General features: G+C 32.7%; 1 protein-coding gene across 1 annotated transcript in view; it reads right to left on the bottom strand.

Annotated features, from left to right (window-relative positions):
* LOC145245756 (succinate--CoA ligase [ADP/GDP-forming] subunit alpha, mitochondrial-like) overlaps positions 1-12,317 on the bottom strand; it is a 47,508-nt gene that overhangs the window by 9,910 nt on the left and 25,281 nt on the right. The window contains exons 2-5 of the mRNA XM_080107354.1: positions 10,774-10,877; positions 7,320-7,436; positions 5,928-6,140; positions 460-517 (exon numbers count right to left, since the gene is read on the bottom strand). Coding sequence (XP_079963480.1) covers positions 460-517; positions 5,928-6,140; positions 7,320-7,436; positions 10,774-10,877 — 492 coding nt within the window. The remainder of the gene's footprint in view (positions 1-459; positions 518-5,927; positions 6,141-7,319; positions 7,437-10,773; positions 10,878-12,317) is intronic.

A 12,317-nucleotide genomic window follows, 5' to 3' on the forward strand; every position in this document is an offset into this window, starting at 1 on the left:
AAACATTGTTCACAAATTTTGGCAGAAAAAGACGTGCAAAATATTGACCAATTTGGAAAGGGATTGATTTTTTTTTTCCCCTAATATTACAAATATTTTAATTGTGTATATGATCATTAATCACAAGTTGATATTTAGAAAATATGCCGTTGGGATTTTCAGTCTTTCTAGAGGAGAACGAGAGTTTACCTGGCATCACCAGGAGTTGATTTATATAAACAATTATTAATCTCAAGTTTTTGTAGTTTCAGAACAAACACTAAGGAAAAGAATCTTCACATATTTCCAGTAAAAAAAATCTTTAGCCATAAAAAAATTTATAAACTTTCTTTGTAAAGATAACAAGCTTAAAATGTAACATTTATTTTTTACCATTAAATTGTGACAAAGTAATCTTAAGAAATACATAAAAGAATATAAAATTTTGTATATAACCAAACTAAATAAACTTGTACTTACCTATAGTACCTGGTTGGTGTATATGGCCAGGCATAATGCCTATTTTACATTCCCCAGGCTGTAATTACAAGATAAAAGAAACATTCTTTAATCAAAAGCAGTAAAATAGTTGTGGCAACTATGTGTGTGTGTGTGTGTGTGTGTGTGTGTGTGTGTATTCACTGCACAGGCTGTGATTGTCCACTTGTGCCAGTTCAAAGTTATTGCTTGATTCTGACACCGATCACATTGTCAATTTGGTCTCAGTGTTGCAACTGAATAATTCTTTCTCCAAATAAAATGGCAACTCCAATGAAAAATAAGCAACAAACTGATTTTTTTGAATGTTACAATGAGGTTTGTTGTTTTTCCTTTGAAGAACAGACTTACAAATGAGAATTCTTAACCTGATCAAATCAAAACAAGTTCAATGGCTTAGAGATCATCTTGTTCGGTTGGATAACCGCTCAAATCCAACCGACTGTCCTACTAAAAAAAAAAAAAAAAAAAAAAGAGAGACACCTAAAGGCCCAACTGTCTGACCCCAAACCTGCTACAAAACATTGATATTCTTAGACACATCAAAAAAGACCAGTATCCAGCTGTAAAGGACAATCTGCTGCCAATCTATAAACAGCAAAAATTCATTGTCTAATTCCATATTTAATCGACCATTATTTTTCTAAACTACATGTTTCTCAGTCTTGTTCAAAGAGATACTAACTTTATTTAAATTGACAATTTTAATTCTGAATGGTCCAACCAAACATATTTCCAATATTTGGGTTGTTTTTTTTTCTTAGCCAAATACCTTTAGCTTACAGCAAGTCATTTATTCACACGTATGGCAAACATATCACCCACTAAACATGCCATTTAGTGTATGTTTACTGTGGGACCAATGGAAATTCCATGATAATAGGGAAGTATAGCATAGCAAATGGGCCAATTAATCAGCCTTTGATAAACGGCTGATTACAGATTAATCGGTTTTCTAATGACGATTTATGAGCAAATTTTGTTGTCATAAATGATACTAATAATTAAATTATATTGTAACCGAAGACAAGTTAACTCCCCTTTTCTGCTTGTCAGTGAAAATTTATCAAAGAGATATGCACATCTCCCCCATATTATCAAATACCAGGCATGATACGCTGTCAACATGTAGACTTTTACAACTGCACTGAATTTGAGGCAAATAGATGTAAGCATATGGAAAATTTTCCTCCTTTCTCTTCCTATCGAATTATTATTTTTTACTTTAATTCATTGTCCAAGAAAATCATTACTTCATTTTTTAGTTTTCATGTCACAGCATTGTACAGTAACTTGCGACGATGTGTGAACTGAAAATAAGGCATTCTTCTTCAGTCATACTCTTGTTCCTCACTTTTGGACTCTTGCTACCATTACATATATTTTTATTTTTCTCGTTTAGATAATGTATATTTCGTTGAGATAAATTACTCATTAGATAAGTAATTTTAATATGTAAAAAAATTAACTAAATATTGACAGCAACCTTCAACCATTATGGCAATCAGTTTCTGCTGGAAGTATTTTGATGTCAATCCTAAGAATAAGAATAAAGCTGCCTGCAAGTTATGTCAAATCATCACATGAAAGGGATGGCAAATTAGCAAAACCTTTTACGACTAATATGTTAAACCATCTTAGAAAGGTTCGTCCAAAAGAAGCAAAATTTGCAGGCAAGTAAAGGAAGCACAATGAATATTCAGGGAAAGACATTCTAGAAACAAGTGGCAGACACTATGAGCCTTCAACAAAACACTAAACTACTATAGAATCAATATTGGCTAAAAAGAAAGTTTGGGATACTAATGATCACAGGTCACAAGATATTGATTATCTGATAAAAGAAATGATTGTCGTTGATATTCAACCATATTTCTGTAACATTGGATTTAATAGACTTATGGCAAAACTTTGTCCAAATTACAGTATTCCATAAAAAACAACTTCACTAAAAAAAAAAAAAAAATTTAATCATCTCTTTATGAAATTAGCAGCATTTCTTTGACTACAGACATTTGATCAGCAACTCCAAATAATGATCCCTTTCTGGGTTTGATAGGCCATTGAATTTCAAATGACTTTGAACAGTAGTGCTTAGAGTTGTTCCATTCTCTGGTGCACACATGTGCAAGTAAAGAATTGCACAATATTCTTTAACAAAGAATTTATTTTTTTTATCGGAATCCTTTGAGATGAGTAATTTGTGTAGTTATTTATCTGACTTATCCTCATAGTTGTTGCCGTTTCATGATGTATCGACCAACTCATCCACTGGCCTTCTTTAGGTGATTAACTGCGACGAAAGAGGAATGCTGAGTTTCATAAGTGTAGTCCCAGTAATTATAGGCGAGCATTGTCTTAAGATAGCGGTTTCAATCCTACCTAAAGCAGGCCAGAGATTTAGTTGGCCAAAAACGTGGTAAGACAACAACAACTATGGAAGGCAGTAATTACTAGGAATGCAGTTACAAGACTGTGTTCCTATTCTGTCGCGGCTAATCACATGAAGACGGCCAAAGGACGAGTTGGCCGAAATGTGATAAAACAATTATGAAAATGAGAATAACAGTCTGCAAATAAAGTTTTCTTAGTCTTGTGGAATTCAGGAACAAATATGGTTGCTGCTGTCAGGAAATGTGGTTTAGAATCACCATCAAGCTTCATACGTTGCAATTCTCAATAAATAACATTTTCCAACAGACTTTTAAGACAATCATAATGAACAAATATAGTCTCACTTTAATCACTCTCCATTAGCAAATTAACCGAAATGCAGGATCTGCTTCATTTGGAAAAACAAATTCATTCAAGATGTGATCACATGGTGCAATTCAACATATCATATGCTAAAAAATTTAGAACAATGAAAAGCTCTGGTATGCTGTTGATAAGATTCCTACTATAACAATTTACTAATGGGGACTTGTTAAAAAAATGTTCAGTTATTGAGTCCATTTGAATTACCACTGTTGAACAATTCAATGAATCAATGGAAACAAGATTTTTATCCAATCAAAATGATAAAAACTTATGTCTACTTTCCTAGATCCAAGATTCAAATTTAAATTTCAAAAGAATGACATGAAAAACATTAAGAATTGGATTCCACATCTACTTTCTATTGATGATAATGAATCAGAATCAACAGGATACATTTCTTCAAGCTCTGTTGAGGGTCAAGAAGATCAAAGTGAAAGTAAAACTGTATCTCTTTCAAGCCTGTTTGATAAATTAGTTTAAATAAGCCTAAAATAACAAATCAAAACTTAGAATAGGTAGAAGCAGAGTTAAACCTGGAAAGTGCAACTACAACAGAAATACAAGAATCACAATCTAAACTCAAAAAGAGTAAATCCTTTATGGTTAAGTGCACAAAAAACTTGATCATTATGTAGCTTTACAACTACTTGCAAGAGGTGATGATCCATTTCAGTGGTGGAAGAAGGAAATATTTAAGTGCACCACCTTCATCTGTGGAGAGTGAAAGGCTCTTAAGTACAGGTGGTAATGTGTATGAACCTATGAGGAACAGGTTATGTCTTGAGAATGGAGAAACTCAAATGTTTCTACACTACAACTTAAAAGTATGAATACCTATCGCCGTCACGTCAATCAAAAACGCGCACCTGTTTTTTTTTTAAAACACTTTATTATTTGCCAACTGCGCGTCATGAAGGCTTCGTTTTTTTTTTTCATGGGCACCTGTTTTTTTTTCACATTTTCGGGTTTTTTCACATACCCCGAAAAACACCCGGGCAATGCCGGGTACCCCTTGCTAGTCTATATATATAAAAGGCAAAATGTGTGTGACCATTTCGTGTATGTCTTCAAAAGGCTTTTCTCGCACACGGTTCCGATGTCGTTACGATCGCTTACAACTGTTTATATGGGTCCTAAATAATAATATGTACGATTTGGGAAATGCGTCGCATCTAGATTTATTTACGTCGACTTTTACAAAATTATTGCTATTTTGGCTTCTCGCATGTTGATGAGGCTTTTTCGTATAAAAACCGAAACTAATTCAAAGTTAACAACAAACGTTCTCGACATTGCGCCGGGCAATGTCCAGAAGCAATCAGCTTTGATCAATGTTGTACATCAGACAATTGTTATTCAATCTGGACAATTGGGAGCTGGTTCCCCTTCCCCCAACATCTGTTGGGGGAAAAAAACAAAAACAGTAAAACTTGGGTAAACAACTGCGTGACTTCTATTTGACCTTCTTAATTAGGTCAAATGGAAGCAGCAGAGTTAACTTTTATTGCGCACGCCTCTTTTTATAGTTAAATAACCCACTTAACATTGTCTGTTGTCGCCGTGGGTCAATGGTTAACGTAGCAGGGGTTTTTTTTTTTTTTTTTTTTTTACACATTAATTTCCAACTGAAGGGGTACGGGTTCGATTCTGATACTTACCTACCAAAACATTTTTTTTATTATTCAACCCCCCCCCCCCCCGAGTTTTGATTTACCTCAAGACACCCGGGCATCGCCGGGTACCCCCCGCAAGTATATATATAAAAGCGAAAATGTTTGTGTGTTTGTATGTCTGCTAAAAGCTTTCAACAGACTGAAAAAAAATTCACAAACTTGGTGTCATATGAAAGCCCCATCCTTCACCCAACAAATATCGAAAAATTGGCCAGAAACGTTAATTTTTTTTTACCCTGAAATCAACACTTTTCTACAGGGGGGGGGGGGAGTGAGCAAAAACCGTTCTCTCATGACGAGATTGATTCTACACATGCGTCAGACGATGTCATAACCTGATTTAGTTTAAATATTTGAAGAACCGACACAATTTCATGTACGTCATGTTAGCTCAGTTGGTTAGAGCATTGGGTCATTATCTAAATGTTTGGGTTCGAATCATGGTGGGAGATGTCTTTTTTTTTTCGATTTTTTAAATTTTAATATTGAAGCAAGGTTATTAAACCATTTTTCACAGAACGTTCGTTTTTCTGTTTTTTTTACTTTGCTTATTCTTAGATTTTCATTAACCCCCCCCCCCCCCCACCGACCACACACACCCGGGTACCTACCGATTTTTTAAATTTTGATATTGAAGCAAGGTTATTAAGCCATTTTTTGCATTTTTTTTTGGTTTTTATTTTTCAGAAGTTTTAACGTTTGTTTTTCTGTTTTCTTTTTGTTTTTCAGATTCCAACCCCCCCCACCCCACCACCCGGTATCCCCGCTTTATTTTTCAGATAAGTTTTAACATTCGTTTTTCTGTTTTCTTTTTTTACTTCGCTTATTCTTAGGTTTTCATTAACACCCCCCACCCCCGCTGACCACACACACACACCTCCAAACACTCGGGCAACGCTGGGTACCCCACCCCAACCTGCTAGTCTTGCATAAATTTCAAGTTCAACTATTAGGTTCCCAAATTAAAAACTGAGTCTGCAAAAAAAATTGGGAAAGACAAACCAAAAATGTGATTACCTTAATGATTCCTGGGCAGTTTGGGCCAATGAGCCGTGTTGTACTCTGCTCTGTTAATTTTTTTTTCACTCGGACCATATCTTGTTGTGGAATGCCCTCGGTAATGCACACAACCAGAGGCATTTCTGCCTCAATAGCCTCAAGAATAGCTTTGGCAGCAAAGGGAGGTGGTACAAATATCACAGAAGCATCAGCACCAGTTTTCTCTCGGGCCTAAAAACAAGATAACGTTTTAAATATTACATAATGCATGCACAGAGGAAGGTGTTTAGTGAATAAAATGAGATTGATTTTTAAAATGGAATATAAGATAAAAGTAACAGAATACGCAAACAAAATAAAAACTTAAAAAGTAAAATGATTTTTATTTTATAACCTAAAAAGGATCTAGTCAACTTGTCTTCGGTCATTTCATGCAGGAACTGATTGGAAAGATTGGAAAATAAAATATTCAGCTGGAAAGGAAGTTAAAGTATTCATCTACGTCAGGTTTCACAACTTTTGTTGAATTTTATAACAAGGATTAGAACATCTTTTAAAGGTTTGGCAATTTGTAGATAAATACCCTCTTATTTAATCAACTTAAAATGGAATTTGTAATTAAAATTTCCATTCAGAAATATGGTTAATACTAGAAGTAATTACAAATTTGTTTAGGAAGAAAAAAATACTGCTGCCTGTCGACTTATTTAAAAAAAAAACAAAAAAAAAACAAATAAAAACTGTTTTCTACTCTGGTTTCCAGATTTCATGGTTAAATTCTTTATCAGAGCAGCATAAAAAAAACTTAAAAACCACCAAAGTCTTTCACATAATTTGCAAAAATTACTAGTTAGTGATATTAACATTATCACTTTACTCTTCAAATATGTCAGATAATTATGTATTGATCCATGTCAGTGTATATACATCTTTCAACAAAATTATGGTATTTTGAGGATTTAAAGTATTTTGTGTAAAAAAAAAAAAAAAAAAAAAAACTATTTTAGTAATCTGCACTGATCTAAAGCATTTCTATGGTTCATGGATATTAAATTTTTTTGGGGGGAGGGGGGATATTGTTAAATTAAATATTATTGTGTGCGTATATATATATATATATATATATATTTTTTTTTTCTTTATAATATTTACAAAATTTCAAATTTACTATTAAACAATCTGAATAAAATTTTAATACATGTAGAATTAAAATGAAATGAGACAATTGATTTGTCACTAAAAATGATAGCTTTGTTTCTTGGATAATTTTAATGTTGGAAAATCAGAAATTGACAAGGATTCCAAGTAGTTAAAATTTGATACACACTTGTATATATATATATATGATAAAAACCAAACTCACTGAAAATGCACAGGTTTAAGTTTCCTAGACAAAAACGATTTACTTACTTCTTTGACTGTGGCAAAAACAGGGACACCCAAATGAGTGCTTCCTGCTTTGGCAGGGGAAACTCCTCCAACCAATTGTGTTCCATATTGAAGACACTGTTCACTGTGAAACGTTCCCTAAAATTAAAATTATTTTTAAAGAGAAATATTAATAGATATTAAAGAAAGTTGCTTTTTGTAGAATTCAAGTCATAATTGGATAGTTTCATTAGCAGAGAAAAATTAAACAAAAAATGCAATTAATAACTGTCAGTAGTAGATGAAATATTTACTTTGCAACAGATCTATATATAAATTTTTTTTTTATTAGCTGTGTATTTGTTTCATTTTCAAGTTTTCGCTTCAATTAACCCCCAGTGCCATTTTTTTAATCAACCAGGTCAATAAAACATGTAAATAAAAGCGTATAAAAAAAAAAAAAAAAAAATTTCCCCCAGGGTGGGGGGTAGGAAAGATAGTTAATCTGAAAATAGGTTTACTAATTTCCAGCAGAGAAAAATATGGGTAGTAAAAAAAAAAAAAAAAAAAAAAAAAAAAAATCAAATAACTATTACCACCAGTAAGATAAGTTACTTTTCCACCTATTCTGTGCGTGTGTGTTTTTTAAAAGATTATGTGAACGCTGGAAAACAAAGAAAAAAATTTTTAGAATTCAGAAAGGGGAAGTAGTTATATATATATTTAACATAAGTGTTTCCAATTTTTGGCCCTTTCTAACTTTTTAAGGCCATTATCCAAACACAAGGTCATAAAAAGCATGCAATAACTAAGATTTCCATCTCCATCAAAAAAAGCAGATTTAGCTCCAATAATTATCAATAAAGAATTTAGTTAACTGCCCTAAAATGCTGGACTGACCTAAAAATGGGAGGATAATTTTACATTGAATATATATATATATATATATATATATATATACAAAATTGATCACCGACTTTAAATTCTTAATTTTTTTTACTTTATTTTAGCAAGTTTCTTTTAGAATGTTCAGAAGGGTCTTAAGAAAATTTTTTTTTTTAGTTTGTGAGGTGAATCGATTGAGTAAAAGATGTTAATCTACAATTCTAAGAAAGCATTATTTGATTGGTGCAAAAATGTCATTTTTTGACGTTCAACTTCAATAGATCATAACTCTTTTCATAATAAACTTTATTAATCGAAATAAGAACCATTAGAATCAACACATTTTTGCCAACGAGAAAAAAGTTTATTTATTCCATTAGCATAGAAATCAACAGTTCTGGAAGCGATGAAGTCATTGAAAGCCGATTTGGCATCATCTCGGCTTTTGAAACATTTTTCATGCAAGAAGTTGTTGAGATGCTTGAAAAAGCGATAATCGGTGGGCAAGACGTCCGGTGAATATGGTGGACGAGGCAGAGTCTTGTAGCCCAATCTATTCAGCTTCTAAAGGGTCAGTTGAGCAACATGCGGGCGAGCGCTGTCACAGGAGAATTGGTCCCTTCATATTGACCAATCTGGAGCACATACGTTGGAGCTTCTGGTGTATTTTGTCAATTTATCGGCAATACTTCTCCGCCGTAATCGTTTGTAATGGATGAAACCAGCTGCAGACCACTAAGCAGTTACCATAACCTTTTTTTTGGTGCAATTTCGGCTTCGGGAAGTGTTGTGGAGCTTCTCCGGCATTCAACCACTGTGCCAAATGTAGTAGTAGTAGAGGATCCACTTCTCATCACACGTCACAATCCGGTCGAGAAATGCGCCATTTTTGTTGCACAGAAAAAGCGTAGAAGACACCTCACAACGATTTTTTTGATTATCATTCAATTCATACGGCACCCATTTATTTTTTTGACTTACCCATTTGCTTTAAATGGCGAACAACTGTAGGAGTGGTCGACCTCAAATACAGCAGCAACTTTGTGTGGTTTTGTGAGGATTGGCTTCAATTAAGGTTTTCAAATGTTCGTTATCAACCGCAGTGGCCGGCCGCGACCATCTTCATCTTTGAGGCTCTCATAACTATTGCGAAATTTTTTGAACCACCGTTGTGCTACACATTCGTTAGTGGTCCTGGACCAAACACATTAATATCATGAGCTATCTCGTCAGCTTTTCAGCCTAGTTTGAACTTTAACAAGAAAATAGTGCGGATTCAAATTTTGTTCATGCTATCAAAAAGCCTGCAAAGTGAATGAAGAGATTGAGAACGGTAATGAAAACATGATTCGATAGAGCAAAAAACACTTTCAAATGATACATGGCTAAAAATATACCAATGAATTCAGAAATCATATATAAAACAGATGAGAAACCAACCTAATATTTTTTGTAATTTTGACAGATCAGTGTAACTTTTGTTTTCATTTGTCAATAAAAATAGTGAAAATGAGTTTGTAAACATTAAACAATAAGTTTGTTGTTAAACCTTACAAATAAAGCATTTACTTAGCAAATTAAAAAGTGCTTATCACAGAAAATGTGAAAACTGCAAAACGAGGGCAAAAGAGTGAGCAAGACAAACATCCTTTCCCCTCCAATTCACTTGTAGGGAGCTCAAATATGTTAACTTTTAGTTATTTATTTGACTTACTGTTAATATAATGAAACCACTGAATGTATAGACTAAGACAATGCAATTCCAAATTAATAACACGAAACATTAATTTATTATAAACTGTTTTAAATAGTTATGCCAATTAGGAATTTAAAGAATTTTATTAATCGTTAATCTGTATGCACACACACACACAGCACAGGACATCAAACTGTTTTATATATATTGTACTACTGATGTGAATAACTAATCCATTTTGATGGTAATATAGGATTGATAAATGTAACAAATTAAACATTTATTTATTTAGATTTAATTCTTTAATCAGTATCCTTTAATAATATTATTTATGATGAGGAAGAAAAAGTAGAAAGGGTAGATAAAAATATGTTTGGAGTAGTGGAGCGAGGTAAAAAACAAACTCACTACCCAAGGGACTATTGGGTAATGTTGCACCTTGCTCAAAACAAATTCTATTTAACCTATATATGGGACCCTGATAGATATTACTACTCCAGACCAGGGTGGACCTGGGAGTAGTGGTATAGAATAGATACGGGACCTCACAATCAGAATCACTTTCTAGTCAGACTAAGCATCGAAAGATGTGCCTCTTAATACAATACAGATACTAAATAGGTTCAAGAAGCAATACTTATAAGGAATAATAGGTTTCCTGTCAAGGTTAATGATGGTTTCTTAGACCAGCAAATTAAGTTTTCTTTAATTTTAAAGCAATTATATCGATGTAAACATTTTGATTGAAAACTAATAGATATCTGTTAAATGTGGAATCATAAGTATAGATTTGGTTTCCTTTTCCAACTTATTGTAGAAAATGGCAATTTTAAGAAACTCTCAGAAGAAAATAACAATAACAGGTGTTCAATTTAATATAAAGCATATGAAGAATGTCCGTTTTAATGCGCTTACCTGTTTGCCAGTCAAACCCTGGCAGATGAGTTTGGTATCTTTGCCGATTGCTAAATGTGGCCGAGTGGCTGTGTAACAATGACGTACACCAAGATTTTTAGATACTGGGGAAGAGAAAAAAAAAAAAAAAAAAAAAATCAATATATAAAAAATTACTAATCAAAAGACATGCATATAAATATATGTATGATAGTAAGTTATTTTAAGATCATGGAAGTTAATATAAAGCCTATACAGTACTTAGACGAGTAAACATTTGAGAATATAACCTTAAGCATGAAAGTGATGGTAAAAAAGAGATATATATATATATATATAGTTATGAGAAATAAAACCAGAGTGCTCAATTATGTTTGTAAGAACATATTTCATTTGATATAACATAATTCTAGTTGTGACTATAAATTCAGTCTTTAACCATATCAAGAGATACATTGTGTCTCTTAAAAATAAAACAGGACTCGTGTAATCTTACTCTGCACTGAACCTCATATTAGCATTTCAAGAATTTCCAAGTAAAAAAAAAAAAAAAAAAAAGTTGTTTTTCCTTTTTATACATGTCAAGTACAAATGTAAACCCTTTTAGTAATGTTGCACTACCTTTGATCAAAATGAAATATACTTATTCAAAAACTCTAATGTAGTTTCAGAATATATGGTTAAAGGGAGGAGGGGTGTGTCTGTTCTTTGACCTTAGTCTAGGAAATACATATATTTATTGAGCGATTTCAGTTAGGACATGAGCCGAGTCAACACCTTTTGATAATTAAAAAAAAAAGGTTTACTTTTGTCAATTTTAAAACATTAAACACCAAAAGAAATTGATTTCACTTATACCTTTCTAGCTGGAATCACTAGAGAAAAATTTTATTTTTTATTTCATTTTTTTTTCTACTAAACCAAAGTGTTGTTTGCATTGCCAGCCAGCAAGTAAAAAAAAAAAAAAAAAAAAAAAAAAAAAAGGGGTAGTAGGAAGGCAGGCTCGAACCCGTACCGCAAAGGAGGAAAAGAACGGGGTAAAACCTATCGTTTATGCCGTTACGACCACCGCCAAACTGGAAAACATTTTTTTAAAATTAAGGCTAGACAATCTAAAGGAGAGGATAACTTTCAAAAATATCAGCGAAAAAAGTGACCCCCCCCTCTGTAGAAAAGTGCCTAGTTGAAGAAGATATTAATGTTTTTAGCCAATTTTTCAATATTTGTCGTATGAAAGATCGAATTTTCGAGTTTGTAGACTAAAAATTGGCAGAGTTATTGCGTAGGGAAATGTACACAGACACACAGATACTTTCACATTATATATATATATATATATATATATATATATAAGAGAGAGAGATAAAAAGACAAATGAGAAAATTTGTAACAAATAAGTGTTTGTGTGTATAAATTTACTTACTGTACGTCCAGTATCACAAAACAAAAAAAAAAAAAAATCATTGCAAACATTAATAAAATGAATTGGCCCCTTTATAGTTGCCCTGTATCAGTTAAAAAAAATCATTAAAAGCATTTCCTCTACAAAAATTCAAACATGGCTG

Source organism: Euprymna scolopes, chromosome 23, assembly GCF_053919585.1.
Source record: "Euprymna scolopes isolate OS-2025 chromosome 23, ASM5391958v1, whole genome shotgun sequence".
Taxonomy (NCBI): Eukaryota; Metazoa; Mollusca; class Cephalopoda; order Sepiida; family Sepiolidae; genus Euprymna; species Euprymna scolopes.